The sequence below is a fragment of the Molossus molossus genome, unplaced genomic scaffold (assembly GCF_014108415.1).
Source record: "Molossus molossus isolate mMolMol1 unplaced genomic scaffold, mMolMol1.p scaffold_m16_p_23, whole genome shotgun sequence".
In the NCBI taxonomy this organism is placed as follows: domain Eukaryota; kingdom Metazoa; phylum Chordata; class Mammalia; order Chiroptera; family Molossidae; genus Molossus; species Molossus molossus.
The window spans coordinates 10,078,237-10,100,671 of NW_023425359.1; the positions used below are offsets into that span (position 1 = coordinate 10,078,237).

Genomic DNA, 22,435 nt, shown 5'->3' on the forward strand with positions numbered 1-22,435 from the left:
GAGTGGGAAGGAGAGAGAGGAAGAGAGAGAGAGAGAGAGAGAGAGAGAGAGAGAGAGAGAGAGAGAGAAAGAGAGAGACATCGATGTGAAAGGGACACATCGAGTGGCTGCCACCCACACGACCCAACCAGGGCCGGGGACAAACTGCAACCGAGGTACGTGCCCTTAGTGGGAACCGAACCCGGGTCTCTCCAGACTGCAGGCCAACGCTCTAACCACTGAGCCAAACCAGCTAGAGAAGCTTTTCTAAGCATCAGATCTATTCAGAAACTTGATGCAAATCAAAATCCTGAGGTCCCCCCGAGGTCCAGTGAGGGTGGGGAGACTGTAAATCTGTATCTTAAACAGGCCCCCTCTGCTGGTTCTTAAGTACTTTAAAGTCTGACGACAGGGCTGTCGGTCCAGATCTACATTGCCCATTGCCAGTAACACCGCGGAGACAGCTGCGGTGTGTGGGCGGTGGGCGGAGAGGGGTCGGGGGAGAGTGGGGAGGTGGGTGAAGGTGGGCGGGGTGGTGGGTTTCAATGAAGTGAGAGGTCTGAGAGCTATGCAGGACGTCCTCCCCTCTAGCCTCAATCAAGTACGACGGCTTTGCTTTTGTCTGTACATGCTGGGGTTCCCTCCGATCTGTTTCACCAAAGGGTTCTATTGCCAAAAACAAGTCCGAACATCACTGACACAGGGCAGCCAAGACGGGATCTGGAGGACAAGACCTGGGTGCTGGTGGCTCCCCTGGGCTCTTCATGGACAGCAGAGTAGCTTCAATACCCTCATTTGCAGCACAGCCACAATCCCAGGTCTACCTTAGGGGACGACTGTGAGGGTCAATTCAGATGACACAACGTACCTAGTTTTCGGAGTGATTATTAACATGTGTCATGTCATCATCAGGGGCAGCATATGACAGCATACAGTGGGCAGATTCGAACTCTTTAGGGAATGGAACAGAACTGATCTGTCACATTTCATTTTTTTCCCAACGTAAGCTCACACATCAGCACCCCAACTTAATATAGGGCCCGTGGAGGGGAGCGGAGGAGGAGGAGGAGGCAGTCAACCACTCACCGACACAAACGCTTGGGACTTGGTTTCGTTCAGCTGAAGTTGCAATTTCTTTTCGTTGTCGTAGACTCCGTAGAGCCTCTTGGACCAGGTCTGAGGCACTCTGCTCTTGAATTTCAACGAGCTGTATAGAGCCAATATCCTCTGCAAATCCAGGACCAGGCAGCTGCAGTTGTAGAAGATGACACCGAGCTCTTTCATCTGTGAAATTAAAGCGGAAGCGTCAGGCCATGTGCGTCGCGTGGCGTCAGTTTCAGAGAGAAAATATGCACAAGGACGAAGTGGTAGTGAGATTTTTTTTCTTGCACTTTGACACAGAAGTATGTAGCTATAGTCCCAACGCGATGTATGGAAATGATGCATCATACAAATGCTTAAAATATAAGGAGAACTTTTGGTTTCCTTTTGCATTTGGGCTTTTAGAGGGAATTTTCCCACCTTCACCTACACTTTTCACATCGGCTCTTCAGAGTTGCTTCCTTAACACTGATTTTTGGTACGAACCCTTACATCATGCAACAGTATAAAGGTTGATTTTTTTTTTTTTTTAATCCTCATCCGAGGACATTTTTCCATTTTTTGTACAGATAGAGGAGGGAGAGAGAGGAAGAGAGAGGGAAACATCGATGTGAAAGGGACACATCGAGTGGCTGCCACCCGCACGACCAACCAGGGCTGGGGACAAACTGCATAAAGGTTGACTTTTAATTGCGGCATAAAAGAATGGTTTAGATCATGGATTCTGGAGTCAGACTGCTTAGAATTGAGTCCCAGCTCCACAACATTCTAGCTGTGTGACTTTGGACAAGATACTTAGTTTCTGGGCTTTACTTTCTTCCACGAAATGGAGATAAACAGTATCTATTCCAGATAGTTGCTATGATGCTTAAAATGGTTAATGAATATTAATGGTATGGCTTAGAAGAATGCCTATCACGTAATAAACACTTAGAACACATGAGCAATTATTATTCTTATTAACACTGCACAAGCCAGAAGAGTCATACACCTATATAATCTTGCAATGAAGAGACCAGAGAGGCTATTTTGTCCACCTCCCGTGATGCACAAATGAGGGAAATCCGTTAAAGCTCACACCAGAGATCCAGGCAGCAGTAGATTAAGAATCTGAATGCAGGTTTCTGACTTTGATCAAATGCATCAAGGTCACAGCAGCACTGACTTCATTTGAGTCCAGTATTATTTTGTAAAAATTACAAATGATTTCTGCCCTGGCCAATATGCTCAGTGGTTAGAGCATCGGCACATGCATAGAAGGGTCGCAGGTTTGATTCCCAGTCAAGGGCTCATACCTGGGTTGCAGGTTCAATCTCCGGCCCTGGTCAGGGTGCATGCGGGAGGCAATCAATTGAAGTGTCTTTCTCACGTCAATGTTTCTCTTTCTCTTTCTCTTTCTCTTTCTTATTCTCCCTCCCTCATGCCTTCCTTCCTTCCTTCCTTCCTTCCTTCCTTCCTTCCTTCCTTCCTTCCTTCCTTCCTTCCTTCCTCCCTCCCTCCCTCCCTTCCTTCCTTCCTTCCTTCCTTCCCTCTTCACTCTCCCTAAAAATTAATGGAAAAAATATCCTTGGGTGAGAATCAACAACATTAACAAGAAAAAGGCATCTGGCCTTTGGGATTCCCAGGAATTTATCGCTTCAAATAATTTTAAAAATTTTGATGTTTAAAATAGCAAGTATATGCCATCTTTGGGAACCAAGGGTCATAGGTCATTGTTAGTACTGCTTTATGAATGAAAATAGTAAAATGTCTGTTCTCAATGAAAAATTCATTTTTACCAAATATCAAATTCATCTGTTTAAAAGTTAGAAGAATGTAAAAGACTGACATGTGGAAACATTCCGACTGTTCTGTCCTACACAGGACATTATTAACTTTTCACAGCAGTGCCAACGTTCACGTGCCAGGCCAATTACAAGCATGACCTAATCATACCTATAGCTACACCTATATCCACATCTGTATGCAGATGCATGTTCAGTTTTACATCTACATGCACATCCACATCAAGTCCACATCTACGTCCAGATCCACATCCACGTCCAGGTCCGCATCCACGTCCAGGTCCACATCCACGTCCAGGTCCACATTCCAGTCTTGGTCCACATCCACATCCACATCCAGGTCTTGGTCCACATCTATGTCCAGGTCCACATCCACATCCAGGTCTCGGTCCACATCTATGTCCAGGTCCACATCTACATCCACATCCACCTCCAGGTCCCCATCCACATCCAGGTCCACATCTATATCTACATCAGTCTGTTGCCCCAACACCTACATGGTAGTACTGTGAGGACAATAAGCCAGTGCAGCAGAGAACAGTGATCAACACTCAGTATGTTATTGCTCTATCCTAAGTCACATTGCAGGGGGCAGTACTGGGTAGGTATTCAATATTTCAGTTGGGACAGGAAGGTCCCAGGCAGCAAAGCAGGAGGCGTTAAGGGGGACGGAACTAGTAAAGGCAATAATGGCCTGTGCAAAGGCATAAAGAAGGGCTGCGCTTTGGGACGTGGCTTCGCCCGTTAGCACCTGGATCAACCCATGGCCCAGTAATGCTCCCGAGACAGCCAGTGTTGCTCTGTCTTCTGGTCCCTGTTGTGTACTCTCTTTTGGAATATCTATCATTACACCTTTTAATCTGGAAATCTGGTGAACCAATTCCTTAAGAGCAAATAGAAAAAAATGGAAGCATAAAATACAAATTTAATGGTACCGTGATTACAAGTGATGCTTGTCTCTTGAGGTTCAATCAGATTTCATCTGAAACGTATTTATGAACATCCCAGCACCGATCATGCCCAGGACCCTCCTCGTGCACCACTTATCGTCACCAAGATGCAAGTGGTCGTGGTTTGTGCTGCCACTATTGCTAATGACTGTTCTACACAAAGGCTCCACCTCCCTGCTGCTCTGCTGCGTAAGCTGCTTTCTGGGAGCCGCTGTCTGCAGTTGGAACGTCATTCTGCTCGGGCTACATTGCAGCTGTCAGATCCAAGGTGATGGAAGCAGCCATGCTTGTCCCTCTGGAGATGTAAAGAGAAGTATACTGCCTATGAGTATCTTTCTTTCAACCTGGGAATGTCTCAGGCCCATTTCTAATTATTTATATTTGTTTCGGGCTGATGTTGACTGAAGATGGAGAAAAAGAAACTGGCTTTTGTTGTTTTGCAGATTTTTCAGCCAGCACACACACACACACACAATCAGGACAAGGTGTGTGAACAAATCTTAAAATGCTGGTAGTGGGAAAAAGAACAGATTTGGGATTCTGAAGCTCTTCCATGTCTAGATTTTCAAAGGAACAAAAAGCTAAATCTATTGATTGACTGATAGATTAGCCAAGTCACTCTTTATATATCTATATATATCTATACATATATATCTATATATCTTTTTTTCTTTATTGATTTTAGAGAGTGAGGAAGGGAGAGGGAGAGACAGATAGAAACATCAATGAGAGACAACATTGATTCATCAATGAGAGACAACATCGATTGGCCACTTCCTGCAAGTCCCCCACTGAGGATCAGGTCCACAACCTGGGCATGTGCCCTGACTGGGAATCCAACTGGCAACCTCTTGGTGCATGGGTGGACGCTCAACCACTGAGCCACACTGGCCGGGCTAGCTAAGCCACTCTTAAAGTTGCCTTACCAGTAAGACAAACCTCACGTCCCTGGGATCAGCCCTCTGCCTGCTGGTGAGCTACTCGGCACAGCTTAGCCACACGCCAGCAACATGCCCACTGAGTGTCCCGACTGGCTGCCCTAACTTTTCAGTTCAATCACACAGTTGACAGTTGACTGAATGGTCCAACTGTTTGAATAAAATAATCTTGAAAAAGCTGAAGATTTATCAGCCAATGATTCTTTGGAAGAGAATTATTCTTAGGAAAAGACTGATTGTCTTTTTGACAAAATGGGTATAGTGTTAGTGATCAACCCATGGAGCTAAGAGAGGCTTAGGACCTCAAACACCTGGAGTACCCTGGCAAGAAGCTGTTCTAAGGGTAATGACTTTATTTAAAACTCAAGTTACATCAATGGTTCCATTCTGTCCCTTGCACTGGGTGTCAAGGGAGACCTTGTGGAATGTTTGGGTTTGACACAATCCAGGAGATGCTATCATTCTGCTGCCTGGGGACAAATAACCACAGTGGTGGTACTGATTCATCACAGCACTTACTGTGTACCACGTACTGTTCTAAATGCTTTACAAGTCTGCACTCATTTAAACCCCACCTCAACCCATTCCACAGGGAAGGAAACTGAGTGCAAAGAGACCAAGGGACTTGCCCAAATGCACAGCTGCAGAGCAAGGGGAGCTGGGATTATGACACAGAGCAGTGTGACATTTCATTCTCAGGAAGAACTATTTACAAGGTTCTAAGACCATGGCGCCGTGTGGGTGAGGGCCAAGTCCTGGTGTGTGTGTGTCCTTTCTGCCGCCCTGGTGTTTCTGTTTCTATGAGTAGTCCTGGTTTCAGAGCACAATGGGAGGAGAGGTATGAGCACTGTTCTTCGCAGTAATTCTAAACGATTACTACCAATTAGCCTCGTCACAGCTCAGTTGATCATTTACAAATGTCTGGTTTGTTATTTTCATGATTTTATAAAAATGTGAACAAGCGTTTCTTTAATTTTCTTGGCAGAGACAAAAGAGCCTGCAACTGTGAGCACCTAACATGCATCCCGTTAGTTGCTGATTTATATTCTGAGTTACTGCAGGAAATGTAATTACTAGGAGCTCTAACTTGATTTTGCTTCTGCCCTCAAGGTGAAATTTTTGTTACTGGGAATAGAAATAAAGAATTGAATCTTAGCTCCGAGGCTGCCTGCAGCTCAGGCATGTCCACTCTGGCCCCTTCCCTCCCACAGTAGTTGGTCTACACCACTTAACTTCTTGATGTCTTAGTTTCTTTGTTACCAAGTGGGAATAATAATGCTTGGCAGAAGGAACAGGACTAATTGAAGAGTGAGGAGAACGTAAAGGAACCTTGGACAACAGTTAGCTCAACTTCATTTCCAAATTAAGGCAACTGAGAACCCCACAGGGAATGTGGCTTGCAAGATCACAGAATAATGTCCTTGATTTCGGGTCCTGGTCTCCTTTGCCCAATAAAACTATGCCTTACTGATAAAATGAGCCCACACAGGGGGTTCATTTGTAGAATAAATGAGGGGTGTTGTTTTTTCTTCCTTCATGTGCCACTTAAAGATGGGAATATATTCTAAGAAATGCCCCCGGAAGCGATTTTGTTGTTCAGCGAACATCATAGAGTGCGTAGCTTAGACGATGCAGCCCTGAGGCTGGAAGGGACAGCCCACTGCTCCCGGGCTCCAGCCTGCACAGCATATTACTGTCCAGGAGAACATGAGACTAAATCAGGCACAAGAGAAAATGATGCCATCGAGGGACATGGTAAACAAGATGCACGAGGCTGCTGCTTCAGAGCAAACCTTTTTATAATTAGAAAGAGCACACCCTACAACAATGATAAAAAGTAGCATCTAGTAAATACATAAACCAGTAACAGAGTCATTTATCGTCGTTATCAGGTATTATGTACTGTGCATAATTGTATGCGCTACACTTTTTTGTTGTTGTTGTTCAGATAGAGTGGGAGGGAGAAAGAGGAAGAAAGGGAGAGAAACATTGATGTGAAAGGGACACATCGAGTGGCTGCCACCCGCACGACCAACCAGGGCCAAGGACAAACTGCAACCGAGGTACGTGCCCTTAGCGGGAACCGAACCCGGATTTCTCTGGACCGCAGGCCGACGCTCTAACCGCTGAGCCAAACCGGCCAGGGCTGCGCTATACTTTTATATGCGTGGCAGCGTGGCAGGTTTGTCGACACCAGCATCGCCACCAACACGAGAGTAACGCGTCGCGCCGCCGCCGTCCAGTGGCCACGCTCTCACTAGGCGGCAGGCACATTCAGCTCCATTCTCATCCGCCGGGACCAGGCTGCGTGCACGGTCCGGACGCGTTGCCCTGCCTTCCACGGTGCACGCTCGGAGGGGTCCTACAGTGTGCCCACCGTGGGCAAGTTCAGTCCTGGGGAAGGTAGTAGGAGACCCAATTTTGACCACGTAGCTAGACTGCATTTTCCATTCTGGCTATATCAGTGACAAAGCTGACAGTCTACTCACCATCTGATTCCTTCAAGGTTGTTTGTTTGTTTGTTTTTAATGGCTTAGAGTTCAGGAGGGCTAAGGCGGGGGTGTTATTTATTGGCTTCCCACATCTAATGACTTCAACCCCACTCTGCTATGATCATTCCCGTTGATTGAATCAGGTATGAGCACATCAAGCAAATTCCCACCCTGCCTTTCATAAGGGAAACATTCAGCCAGATTTTTTTTTAATCCTCACTTGAGGATATACTACACACACACACACACATGCACACACACACACATCTATATATGTTTTTTGCCTTTATCTTCAGATAGAGCAGGAGGAAGGGAGAGAGGGAGAGAGAGGGAGAGAGAGGGAGAGAGAGGGAGAGAGGGAGAGAGAGAGAGAGAGAGAGAGAGAGAGAGAGAAACATCGAAGTGAGAGAGACACATCGACCGGTTGTCACCCGCACAACCCCAGCCGGGGCCGGGGACGAACTGCAACTGAGGTACGTGCCCTGAGCAGGAATCGAACCCAGGACTCTCTGGTCCACGGGCCGACACCCTAACTGCTGAGCCAGACTGGCCAGGGCCAGCCAGAATTTTATAAGGTGCTATTTTTGTGCTGTGTCATAATGTTCTCTTGACTTGTCCATGTTGCTCACAGATCCATTGGGTTTTCACCACAGCCTCCCCACCATCATGCTTTCAATAGACAAGTGCCGGTGTTCCACATTGTTTAATGCATCGATGCCCTAACCTCAAAGGGAAAGCATGGGCTGCAACTTGAAAATACAGTTGAGATGAATCAAACCCTCTTCTGATTTTCCGGCCAGTTCTTAGAGCTGAACTCTCACGAAATAATCAAAGTACCCCATTTTGCAGCTGGGGTGCCATGTTAGCATCCCTATGCCTCTGCTTCCTTTCAACACACACCCCACCAGCATCTCTCTCAAGCCCATGAGACAGGATGCTATAGAAAGTGTCAATATTAAAAAATATTGAAAGATGGGAATATGTTTTCAAAAATCTGAGATCCTTATTCTGTAGCAATTTTGTATCGATGGCATCAATTTGGTGGTAGAGTGTTTGGCTATAACCGATTTTCAGCTCATGGGAAGTCACCTTCTCAAGCATCTGGAGAGGGAGACCTTCCCTAAGCAAGCAGGAGGCAGTCCATCAGTTGCTTGGCAACTGTCTGGTCAAAGGATGCAATGCAGAGACCTCAGCATCAGGCTTGCGCTGGGATAGGTGTGTGAGTGGAAAGCTTACTGCAAATGATTCAATATTATATCCCCCGTGAACATAACCAGCATTGACTTGAAAAATGACCACAATAAAAACAGGCTACAGGGTATCTTCTATGGAAAAAGATGGGCAATCTTGTAGGGTGCAAATGTTTCCAACAATCTTGTAAGTGAAAACGCTGTGAAAATGATCCATTAGCCAGCCCAATGTGGTCTGAGCCGTAAGTTGGCTGATGTTGAGCCATTAAACAGAGTGTAACCCAGTCTAGCATGAGTGAGAGAGCAATAGGGTCCGACCAACTATGGGCCTGAGCTGTGAGCATTTTCTAAAATGCACCAGAGCCACAGAGACAGCAAACACCAATGGCAGAGAAAAGTGGTTAAAAAAAAAAAGGAAAAAGGCCAGATACTTTGCCAGCTTCAAAATTCTCATTTGGATCAAAATGAAAATTAAATGAATCAGTTCTTTCCACGTGTTTATAGGTTATTAAGACAGGACTGTGTCATCAATAATTCAAATGCACTAGATGCTGAGGGCAGTTATAGCAAAGATAATAGTCTGGCAACCAAACATTACCAGCAAGGTGTCTGTCCCATGTTTAATTATAGAATGATAATTTCTGCAATCTCCTAAGCAACACAATTTTTGTAAAACGGTAACTGCTTAGTCAGTTCAGACTGGTATCCAGGATTTATAAATAATGCAATTCAATTCAATAATTATGTACTGAGCACATCTGATATGCAGTCAAGCAGAGAAGCTTCTGAGCAAGTCGGGGTCCCTGACGTATAACAGTGCGTGGGGGCGGGGCGGGGTGTGAAGGACAGGGCAGCTGTTAGGGAGAACAAAAACAAACTCTGAAGAAAGGCAGAATCAGGTGTGTGTTAAGGAAAATACCACCAACAATCTGTAGTACTCAAGTAAGTGAGATTTCGTGTCGGATTAGAGGGGATTCTCAACCTCTGGTCCATTCGTGGGGTTCAGTGGGGGTGGTGTGTATCTGAAGCTTTCTCAGGAGAAGGGCCACACACTCTGTGATGAAAAGAGCCAATAACTGGCCCGGCCAGTGTGGCTCAGTGGTTGAGCATCTACCCTGCACCAAGAGGTCACCGGTTCAATTTCCGGTCAGGGCACATGCCCAGGTTGTGGGCTGGATCCCCAGTGGGGGACATGCAGGAGGTGGCCAATCAATGTTCTCTCTCATCGATGTTTCCATCTCTCTCTTCCCCTTCCTTTCTCTCTAAAATCAATAAAGGAAAACAATTTATAAAATAGCCAATAGCTGTACCAGGAGATCAGTGCTGAACGAGCTGTATGTAGCCCAGGCCTCATGGAGGCGGCGGAAAAGAGCTTAAGGGATCAGGAAACTCTAGTTTCAGCAGCATATTTAGGGGGACATGCGGGGCAGAAGGAAGGGCATGAGCAAAGGCTGGAAGGTGAGGACTGTCCAGAGTACAACCTACGACAGTGCGTGTCGGGAGGGGAGGGCTGATGGATGGCGGGGTACAGAGCCGACAGGCTGGTATATCAAAGAGGGGCCACTGCCCTTCACATCAGAGGTCTGAACTCATCTGCCGTGAGACCAGGACAAACGTGATGTAAGTGTGTGAACCCTATGAACAGGGAGCCTGAGGCTGAACTAGGGAGCACATGCCCCGCACGCTAATGTTCAAGTGTTTTATCACTGGTTATCACCAGAACACCTGCGGATGGAGTTGGCCCTCTGGCCACCAGTGTGGGAATTCTGCTTGGAGTGTTAATAAAGGGAAGTGATATTACTCAGGTCCTCACTGGCTGAACACAGGGAAGGAAACTAGAAGCAAGACCAGAGGAGATGATGGAGCCCTGAGCCACAGAATGGGAGGTAATTGTGGCAGGACCTGGGGAATGACTGGCATGTGGGGACAGGGAATCGAAGGAGACAGAGCTGACTCCTGGCTTCTACAGCGGGTGACTTGAATGAACCACGGACATCGCAAGTCTGAGTGCAGACTCGATGAATCTGAAGTTCTTTTGTCAAATCCGAGTGGTGATGATAATAGCGACTGTAAAAGTAGTTAACATTTGGTGAGCTCTTACTGCTTTATAATTTCTACATGACTTAACTTGCACAGTGCTCAGGACAACCACGCCAGGTAGGTGCTATTACATCCTTGTTGAAACGGGGGCGTGAGGCCCGAGCAGCTCAGGCCCCGCAGGAAGGAGTGTGGAACTGGAACACAGAGCCGCTGCGGAAACCACACTCTCGACCACCGTGCGCTGCAGTCCTCCAGTGGGCTGGTGACTCCGAACTGGGAGTTCAAACACGAGACCATCCTCACAGAAATGACGGTTGCCGCTACAGAGATGGTTCCCTTGGGGACAGGTAGGCGGTTCAGGATGGACTCTAAGATCAGTGTATTTGTTTGTATTATCCTGCACCTGGAGCCATGGCCTTGTCTGTCTTGTTGGCTGCTGTCTTGCCAGTGCCAAGCACACAGCAGATGTTCAATCAGTAGTTGTTGAATGAATGAAATCCCGGAAAACACCATTAATTAAGGGAAGAGCTCAGTATTTAAGACTGACAAAGGGGAGACAAAGAAGAACTAATAAAAACGGTAGAAGATGAACTGATTGAGTGTCCTAGAATATAAGAAAACTTTTTTACAATAAAGATTGAGGCGGATTTCAACAAGAAAGAGATCAACATACCCCGGGCAGCAGAGACGCTCCATAAGATGAGTGAGTGATGAGTCCATTTTTGTTGCTGGCAATTAAGAAATCTCTCCCCTCATATATTTGTCAGTTTTCTTAAGTGTACAGAGGACATTTTTCTGTTTCTCTCGCAGGGGTGGGGAACCTTTTTTCTGCCAAGAGCCATTTGGATATTTATACCATCATTCTGGGGCCATACAAAATTATCAACTTAAAATTAGCCCGCTAAATTTGGCCAGGCTAATTTGGTGAGGCGTGTGATGTTAGCTGGTGTTGATTTTGTTGGACCGGATGTTCCCCACCCCGTAAGGAAGCTGAGACAGGAAGTGGGGAGTCCTGTGAATTCCCCTCCAGGAGGGCCGGCCATCGTCCTCAGGGCTGCTCCCCAGGCACAGGGGAGGAGGGAGCCCAGAAGGAAAAGTGAAGATGAAAAGAAACAGCTTCTTATTTGTGTGTTGTTTCTCTTTCTCCACAGCTCAGTTTCTCTCCTTTCTGCCATTAAACGTTTCTACTCACTACGTTTTTAGCAGTTCAAAGATCTCACCTTTTTATTCCAAATGACATTTGAAAATTAGAAATAAATAAAAAGTAATAAAATTAGAATATGCCTGGACATTTAGATGGAAGGGAAGAGTAATTTTTCTATTTTTGATATATTGTATTTATGCAAATAGCAGCAATCTAAGTGAATAAATCATAGGTCTTCATTCATACCAAAAAAATCCTACTTTGATTTTTATAGGAGAGAGACCGTTGGTTTCTCCTTCTCAGACAATTTTGTATGTATTCTTTTTTTTATCCTCACCCCAGAACATTTTTTAAGAAATTTATCTTCAGATAGAGTGGGAGGGAGAGAGAAAGAGAAACATCGACGTGAAAGGGACACATTGAGTGACTGCCACCCACATAACCCAAACAGGGCCAGGGACAAACTGCGACCAAGGTACGTGCCCTTAGCGGGAACCGAACCTGGGTCTCTCTGGACTGCAGGCCAACGCTCTAACTGCTGAGCCAAACCAGCCAGGGCTCTTTTGGTACATTTAAATACACTCTATTTACAGCCTATAAAAGTGTATGTACTTACACACAACGGTTGGTGGGAACAGAAAAAGGAAAATAAGTTTACAGTGGATTTGAGGAGCATTTTCCTTTTGCACTTTCCTCTATTATACAATGAACGCAATGCTGAGGTGAAGAGACATCGTGCACATTTCAGATGCCTCTCTTAGGGCTGATAGGAGGCCTTGAGGTGGCCACGAATCCTGCAGAGTTTATGCATGCACGTCGGAGCAGCTGGTTCCTAACGCTTCCCCCTCTGGTTAGCCTTTTCTCCCTCCTCTCCTTCCTTTGTTGCCTTGGCTCCTTGCAGTGGTTACAGTCTCTTCTGGAAGTAATATACATCGAGAAAAAAGATATAAATTTCTAAGCAAGTGCTGTTGGAAATATATTTGGAGGCCTTGATGACTTCTCAATTGACATGGAGAACACTGAGGTATGAACACGGGGGGAGTCAGAGCCGGCACACGTGGGAGGCAGAGAGATTCCTACTCGGGTTCATGCCCTGGACCCCTGCAGACTGACCATCTCGGCACAGCACGCACACAGGCTGCGCCCTGGCGTGGAGCACATGCCCTGCACCCCTGCAGACTGACCATCTCAGCACAGCATGCACACAGGCTGCGCCCTGGCGTGGAGCACATGCCCTGCACCCCTACAGACCGACCATCTCAGCATAGCATGCACACAGGCTGTGCCCTGGCATGGAGCACATGCCCTGCACCCCTGCAGACTGACCATCTCGGCACAGCACGCACACAGGCTGCGCCCTGGCGTGGAGCACATGTCCTGTACCCCTGCAGACTGACCGTCTCAGCACAGCACGCACACAGGCTGCGCCCTGGCGTGGAGCACATGTCCTGCACCCCTGCAGACTAACCATCTCGGCACAGCACGCACACAGGCTGCGCCCTGGCATGGAGCACATGCCCTGCACCCCTGCAGACTGACCATCTCGGCACAGCACGCACACAGGCTGTGCCCTGGCATGGAGCACATGCCCTGCACCCCTGCAGACTGACCATCTCGGCACAGCATGCACACAGGCTGTGCCCTGGCATGGAGCACATGCCCTGCACCCCTGCAGACTGACCATCTCGGCACAGCACGCACACAGGCTGCACCCTGGCATGGAGCACATGCCCTGCACCCCTGCAGACTGACCATCTCGGCACAGCACACACACAGGCTGCGCCCTGGCGTGGAGCAAACACCGTCATCTGTATGTTTCAGAGGCTGCTTCTTGCCTACCAGGTGGGTGAGAAATAATCATTTGGCCTAATTTTTTAAAACACATCAAATGAATCCAGATAAGGGCAGCATTAATTCAACTAACAAGTTGGGATTGGAATTCTTCTCTGAATCTTACCCCAAATTAAATCTCCAATTAAAATTCCCAAAGACTGACGTCAGCGATGAAAGAAAGGGCCTTTGCTTGCTCTTCAATAGGAAGGAGTTCTTTCTCCCCTGGACAAACCGATGCTTTCGGCGGAGTGTCGTCACTGCTCTGTGCTATACTCCGCCAGTCATTCCCCTGCAGGGCACTCATTCATCAGTTTAAAAGCCCCTACGCAATGAGCAATGACGGCACCGCTCCCCAGGAAGCAGGTCAATGTGACTGTTGTCACTTTGTAACTGAGAAAGTTAAAACGCAGAGAGCCCTGGCCGGTTTGGCTCAGCGGTTAGAGCATCGGCCTGCGGTCCGGAGACACCCGGGTTCGGTTCCCGCTAAGGGCATGTACCTCGGTTGCAGTTTGTCCCCGGTCCTGGTTGGTCGTGCGGGTGGCAGCCACTCGATGTGTCCCTTTCACGTCGATGTTTCTCTCTCTTTCTCTCCCTCCCACTCTATCTGTGCAAAAAACGGAAAAAAAAAATGTCCTCGGGTGAGGATAAAAAAAAATAAAATAAAATAAAACGCAGAGAAATGGTCTCGCCCCACACTCCCCGGAATCTAGTCTGTGCTGACTTCTGCGGCCTAGGCATTTCCTTTCTCGGTCCTACAGGCAACCTCGAGGTATCCAGACACTGCCCCAGGATGTGACCCCAGCAAAGAATTACACGCGTGTTCATCTGAATATTTCCAACAAACATTTCGTTCGGGCTTCCCTTTCGCGATCAGGGTTGCGCTACTAAACAGCTACAAGGAGCTGTGCTCTGATTCACTTAAAATAGTGCACCTGTCAAAATGGGTTCCGCTAGATTAGAAAGAAAGCAGCTTAAGTCATTCTGGAATCGTAACGCCCATTTTTTGGGTTAGAAGTATTTGCAGGGAGGAGATGTTAGCATGGCAGCATAATTACCCTCTGACCTGGCAAGATGAAGGGCAGTAGGGTTGCCTATGTTCCGAACACATATGAAGAAAGACTAATACATGTAAGAAAAATCATGTTAGCAATAATTAATATCATCCTTCCCCAAAACAGTCATCAGAGACCCTGCAGCTTTCTGACCCCGGCCATCCTGATCCTTGTATCTACTGGTCTTCGTCAGATGATTCGGAATGCCATAAACATCTTAGGACTGTAAAAAGAATTAAGGAATCCATGGACATATAACAAAAAAAAAGAAAGGGAAGTATTTTCCTTGTCTTAATTGTTGTCATTGAGAGGGCGAAGATTTTGTGTGGATTTTTTAAAAAACTGAATTAGAATTCAAAGAACCAAAAAATGGTAATAGAGGGTAACAATTCTTTTTTTTTTATTTTTTTTTATTTTTTTTTTATCCTCACCCGAGGACATTTTTGCAATTTTTGTACAGATAGAGTGGGAGGGAGAGAGAGAGAGAGAGAAACATCGACGTGAAAGGGACACATCGAGTGGCTGCCACCCACACAACCGACCAGGGCCGGGGACAAACTGCAACCGAAGTACGTACGTGCCCTTAGCGGGAACCGAACCCGGGTCTCTCCAGACCGCAGGCCAACGCTCTAACCGCTGAGCCAAACCTGCCAGGGCAGAGGGTAACAATTCTTGACCAACATGTCAGAAAAGTAAGGGAATTCTTTCTGTAAACTTGCGCTTGGACAGTGACATCACTTACTCTTTAAGTACGTAACGTGGAACTTGCTGTCTATTCTCTCTTTTCCCCAGAAGCTTTCGCTCCTGTGTGTCTCAGGACGTCGGCTGCATGAAATGTGCACCTTTCACCACTCAGCCAAGGAAGGAGAAGGGGAAAGAAAATGAAAAAAAAAAAAAAAGAGGGAAATGAACGGATTTGTCGAAAAGATGAACGAAGAAGATGAAGAACGGGGAGAAGGACAGCAAAGAACAACTCTCTTCATCTCAGAAAAAAAAAATTTATTTCATTTCTTTTGGGAATCCTCTAATGAATAATGTGTGTGTGTGTGTGTGTGTGTGTGTGTGTATTCTAGCAGTTGTGAATAAGCCTCCAAGTGTCTATTGCTAATTCCATCATCCAATCCCTTGACGATGGCACCGTTTTAGGCTTTCTAGGGAGTCCATTTAGAAAACCATATATATGCAAGGGCCACGTAAGTGACTGTCTTTCAAAGAGAAGTATTTGGGTAAAATCCTCAATACTCATATATTGGTCATGTATCTGAAAGCAACAAAATGAGATCCATGCAGTTTATATGCGGTTATGGAACGTATAAGAAAATCACATGTTCTTGGAAATTAAATTGCCCTCAACCCCAGTAATGTAAAAAACCTGAGTGAATGTGAGGGAAGTAGGTTATGTAGAATTTAATTAAAATAAACTAACAAAGTGGAGAGACTCATGGACATAAGAACAGACTGACAGCTGTCAGAGGGGAGGGGTTGGGGGACTGGGTGAGAAGGGTTAAGGGATTAAACAAAGAAAAAGAAGAAAGACTCATGGACAGAGACCACAGTATGACAAGAGTCACACTAATGAGTGACAGAGGGAAGGGGTAGAGGGAGGTAGACTAGGGTAAAGGGGAGATAAATGGTGATGGAAGGAGACTAGATTTAGGGTGGTAAGTACACAGTACGATGTACAGATGATGTATTGTAGAACTGTATACCTGAAATGTATATTTTATTAATCAATGTCACCCCAATAAAACCAATTAAAAAAGGCTAATTTTTTAAAATTAATTTATTTTTGTTACCGATGTTTCTCCTTTTTTCCCCCATTGACACCCTCCTTCCCATCCCCCCCACCCCATCTCCGGTTTTGTTGTCCATGTCCATTGGTTATGTGTACATGCATGTAAGTTCTGTGGTTTATCTCTTCCCTCCCCCCACCACCCCCTCTTCTGAGGGTTGTCAGTCTGTACCCTACTTCCACATCTCTGGGTCTACCCTATTCCTCAGACTGTTATGTTCATTATATTCCACAAATAAGTGAGAGCATGTGATATTTGTCTTTCTCTGCTTGGCTTGTCCCTCCATGTCGTATCAAAGAACAAGAGATCTTTTTTTTCTTACAGCTGCATAGTACTCCATTGTGTATATGTACCACAACTTTTTTATCCATTCGTCTATTGATAGAAAGGCTAATTTTGTATGTGAAATAAAGTCTATACTTTATTGCAAGCAAAACTGTATATACCCCTGGGAAGTTCTATCAGGTTTACCCAGTGAGCTGCCAAATGTTTGGGGAAGTTAAGACTGCGGTCCAGTATCATTCTGGAAGCCTGTCTCCTCTGTAGATTCATCGGCTCCTTGCAAAACTTGAGCCATGCCAATGACCGTATTTCATCCGCAAGTGATTCAGAGCAAGAGAAAGACACTAGAAGCTAAGAAGGGGGTGGTGGAAATGGCTTTCTTGAGAACCCAAATTCAAATTCATTTGTCTGTTTTTATATGTTGAACCCAAACCAAGCATTTGCAGACCTGAGGGGTTTACCCGGATGTGAAGGAAACAGGCCTCCCGCCTCTACATCACTCGTCTCCAGTTTCCAAACCTTCATTACGTTACATCGCGAAGTCCTGCCTGTTCTCTCTCGTCTCCGATTTCTCCTGCAACTTACTATGCAGCTGCTGGGTGCTTCTGCACTTGGTTTGTATATGATTAGTTTGCAAGTATTTATATGTTGACTTGTAAATCTTTGAAGGCACTTTTATGGAGTGTGTGCTGCTCTGACTGAAATGCAAATTCTGTTTATTTTCTTCCACCACCAAATGTCTGTTTTCTCACCTCCCAGTAAATAGAACATTTATCAACCTACAAAGGGCTTTTCCCCGAGGAGGAGGAGGAGGAACCCTAGGGGTTAGAGGATTTTCTCAGTAGTAATATAGCTGTATAGTAATATAGTGGTATAGTAATATAGTAGTAATAGCTCCCTGCCTCCCCCCTCCCCCTTTTCATTTTCTTTTATGTTCCTTTCGCTCAAGCAAAGTGCTTGTTTTTTAGAGGGAGCAAGAACAGGCCTTGACATTTTAATGAAACACGAAAAACAAGTGGCTGCCGTCTGAACCAGTATTTCCGCAGCGACAAACTGTTGGTTTCATCGCCTTTTCGCAAGAGGCATGTTCTCCAGCACAAGTTGTAACTTTTATTTATGGAAAATTAATTAAAGGCTTTTCGCATCCTTAGTCTGATCCATAGGATGTATGTGGCCTTAAGCAGAACAGATGCCCAGCACACCAGCTGGAAATGAAATATGGACGATGACAAAAGAGCATATTTCAAACCTTTACAACGCTAAACACTGGGAAGCCGCGAGGAGCCCTTAGATCCTTACGTGAGTGATGTGTGTAATTAAGGAAAGGACACGCGCCAAAGCGATTCTAAAGTGCACTTGCTGCTCCCACACACGTGTGCACACGCTCCCACACACGTGTGCACACATTCCCCCACACAGGCCCTGACAGGGGACTGAATACCCCCAGGCTTTCTCGTGGGCACAGACATAGCATAAAGTCCACACTTCTCCAACAGGACACTCAGATGGCCAGTAGACATATGTACAGAGGCTCAACATCACTAATCATCAGAGAAATGCAAATGTAAGGCACAATGAGCTATCACCTCGCATCTGCCAGAATGGCTGTCATCAAAGAATCAACAAACGAGTGTTCGTTGTGGAAAAAATGGAAGCCTTGTGCACTGTTGGTGGGAAAGCAGATTGGTGCAGCCACTGTGGAAAACAGTATGGAGGGTCCTCAGAAAATTAAAAGTAGAACTACCTTATGACCCAACAATTCCACTTCTGGCCTCATATCTGAAAAAATCCGAAACACCTAATTCAAAAAGACATATGCACCCCTGTGTTCACTGCAGCATCATCCACAATATCCAAGATATCAAAGCAAACCAAGTGTCAATCAACAGATGAGTGGATAGAAGGGTGGTGGTACAGCCCTGGCCGGGTGGCTCAGTTGGTTGGAGTGTCATCCCATACACTAAAAGGTTGCTGGTTCAATTCCTGGTCAGGGCACATATCTAGGTTGAGGGTTTGATCACATCAATGTTCTCCGCCCCCCCCCCCCACAAAAAACCCCAAAAGAACAAACAAACAAACAAAAAATATCCTTGGGTGAGGATTAAAAAACAACAACAAAAAAAACCTTTTAAAAAAGTGGTGGCATATACATACATATACTTTTCTATCTATCTCGCTCTATATATGTATGTGTATATATGTGTAGAGATAGATAGAGATAGAGATAGATAGATAGATAGATAGATAGATAGATATAAAAAAATAAAATCTTACCATTTGTGACAACAGGGATGGACCTAGTGGTATTATGCTAAGTGAAATAAGTCAGAATAAAACAAATACTGTATTATTTCACTTATATGTAAAATCTAAAAACCAAAATAAATGGACAAACAAAATATAAACAGACTCATAGATACAGAGAACAGATTGAGGGCAGCCAGATGGGAGGGGGGTTGGGGAGCTGGGTGAAAAAGGTGAAGGGATTGAGAAGTACAGATTGGTAGGTACAGAACAGTTGTGGCGATGTAAACTACAGCAGAGGGAAGATAGTCAATATCACTGTAATAACTATGTATGGTGCCAGGTGGGTACTGGAATTATTGGGAGGATGGATCACTTTGTAAATTATACAATTATCTAACCACTATACTGCATATCCTAAAATAATCTAATATAATATTGAATGGCAACTGAAATTAAAAAATAAAATAAGTGACCCCCACAAAAATTGCAAGATCTATTAAAAGTGGAGGGCACATGAGGAAAGACACTGATTTTATTCTGCGAGTGATCTTCCACCTCTTCAATTACTAAAAGTCTCTTGAGATCTTTGCCCATTTTCTCTTCTAATGGAGAGAGAAAGTTCTAAGTATAATCTCATTAAATCTCACAGCACTGTGAGGTAGGTGCCGTTTTTATACCCCCATTTTACAGGTCAGCCGAGAAGGCAAGAGTCCCAGGGACTCACTGAGAGTCACATGCGTAGTAAAATACATCCGCTGGCACGCACCGCCTATGGGAAAGCACCCTGTGAAGTGGAGCATGACAGGGATAAAAACAACAAGATAATGTGGCACACATGTTAACACCCTCTTGTGCAAAGATTCAGGGAGGCAACTCACTTGTGCTTTCTGGCTGATGTGCAATGTGCCTTTAAAACATTTCAACAATTGTTTACTCAGTCATGACCGAGAACAAAGAGGTGAAATTCACATCAGTGTACGTCGTGTACGGCGCTGCATATACACAGGGACACGTTTCCTTGAGGAGGGGTGGTTCTTTACCAAGTTGCACAACAGAACGTACTGGAAAAGCATTTTCAAAATGCACATGCTAGGGCACAACCCCACATGTATAAAAACAAAATATCTAGCGCTTATAAAACCAGTCAAATGACCAAACAAACACCAAGTGATAAAGATAAAATTCTTAATTAAGATCAACTGATCTTTTTTGTTCTTGTTAATCCTCACCCGAGGATATTATTCCATATATATATATATATATATATATATATATTCCATATATATATATATATATATTCCATATATATATATATATATATATATATATATTCCATATATATATATATATATAAAGAGTGGAAGGGAGGGAGGGAGAGAGAGAAACAGAGAAAGAGGGACAGAAAGAGAGAAACATCAATGAGAGAGACACATCAACTGTCCACCTCCTGTACAATCCCGACGGAGGCAGGGGATCGAACCTGCAACCTAGGTATGTGCCCTTGACCAGAATCTAACCTGAGACCTTTCCGTCAGAGGGCCGACACTCTAACCACTGAGAAAACTGGCCAGGACTGGATGAGCTGATTTTTAAGTAATCTTAGAGATATTTGTTTATCCTTATATCATGGATAACTGAACAACAACCTTTAAGGAAAGTCTTTGGTGGAACTCAAAGACTATATTAATTGGGCCAACAAATCAAATACGCATGTCTTGTATAATGCAAGAGTATTATAAACATATCACTGATGAAAGAAATTTCAGATTTTTGGTTTTGACTTAGTGAATATTTTTTGCTGAGAATACAGTCTGGTAACAATGTATCAAAGACGATGGAGAAAGATGCACTTTGAAACTATAACAACTCCACTGTTGTCTGGGCAGAAGGGAGATGACAGACATATTGGCCAAAATAGTCTTGGGCTTTTCTTATGTCCAAGTTTGTATGAGAAGGAGAATATATACAATAATTCCTTATTAGTTTAGACAACACAGCTTAAGATGATAATTGTACTGGAAGCACAGTATACTTTTGCACTATTTATGACACAAGAGGATTTTACAGGTTTTAGGAACACATCTTTAACCTGTTTAATTTTTATTTATTTTTCTTTATTGATTTTAGAGGGAGAGGGAGAGGGAGAGAGAGAAAAACATCGATGGGTTGCCTCCTGCATGCCCACCACTGAGGATCAGGCCCACAACCTGGGCATGTGCCCTGACTGGGAATTGAACCAGCGACCTCTTGGTGCGTGGGTTGACACTCAACCACTGAGCCACACCAGCCAGGCTCTTTAACCTATTCAAATGTACCAGCATATTTTGAGTAACATCAAGCAAACCACACTAGTTAAAAATAAGTGATCTGCTCATTAAAACAACAACTGCTGCTTAACATCTGCTTGGAAGTTGCATCTCTAGCTGGTTTGATGGGTTATATTATACATGCAACTTAAAAATAATAAAATAGCACTTCTTTAAATGAGACTTCACTCATTCACACTTTTAATCTGTAATCATTTTGAATTAATGAAGTTTTATCGAATAAACTTCTGGGTCTCGACAAGTTGTTATAAAGTAAAAGAAAAGAGAGGAGGGAAGAGGTTGTAATAAATGTAGGCCCATGATGTAAGTGATGCTGCACTTCGGTCCACCCTGGTTGGCTGCAAGAGCCTTAACTCCCTCATAAACAAGGCCAATACTGGAAGGACTCCGTGAACACTCACCAAGGCTCTCTTCCTTGTCCCTACTACCAATAGCTCCCCAAACACAGGGAATAATGCCAACTAAATGGCTTCAAGTTACAGCAGGTCAACCTAATTGGTTGTTTCCTTTTAGTATGGGAACTGATGAGAATCTCATACTTTTCCATGAAATCTCTGAATAAATATTCACCTTTTAAAAATAGGCCACAGCCCCCACGTTGGGCTCTAGATTCCAGTTGCCAACAGGCCTTGAGACAAAACACTCAACGAGAGACCAACAGATGGATTTCCATTAATCCCTTATCACCACAGAGCCAAGGAGCGCTTGGACAGAGCGTCATCACCAACCTTCCAAGGGGTCTACACACCTTCCCTGAAGAGGTGCATGACGGGGATGAACAGGCTCTGATCCCGAGGACCCAGACAGGCTCTACAAACTAGCACTTTACCACTGAACTTGTGCTCACATCTTGAAATAGGTATTAGTCAGCAGTCTCACGGGGATGAAACAGGTTGCAGACAAATGAATTCCGGAGCTCTCCTTGGTGCTGACCAATGCTTTGTACCAGCTTTCCAAGTTAAAGTCTATGCCGCTTCTAGAACCAACTTTTTCTGTGTTTGTTTGTTTATTTATTTATTTATTTACTTACTTACTTAACTCATCTTTATTGTTGAATGTATTATAGATATTTCTCCCTTTTTTCCCCATTGACCCCCTCCTCCCCAATCCCACCCCTCTCCTGCCTTCCCTGCACTATTGCCGGTGTCCATTGGTTATGCACATATGCATAGAAGTTCTTTGGTTTATCTCATCCCACCCTCCCTCCTCCCTTCCCTTTGAGGTTCATCAGTCTAACAACCAATTTGTACTTCTTAATTTCTTAATCTTTTTCACCCATTTCC

The 22,435-nt window shown here is 44.9% G+C and overlaps 1 protein-coding gene across 1 annotated transcript in view; it reads right to left on the reverse strand.

The window, feature by feature from the left end:
* Positions 1 to 22,435, reverse strand: part of PLD5 (phospholipase D family member 5) — a 265,792-nt gene that overhangs the window by 19,744 nt on the left and 223,613 nt on the right. The window contains exon 6 of the mRNA XM_036277523.1: positions 1,066 to 1,263. Coding sequence (XP_036133416.1) covers positions 1,066 to 1,263 — 198 coding nt within the window. The remainder of the gene's footprint in view (positions 1 to 1,065; positions 1,264 to 22,435) is intronic.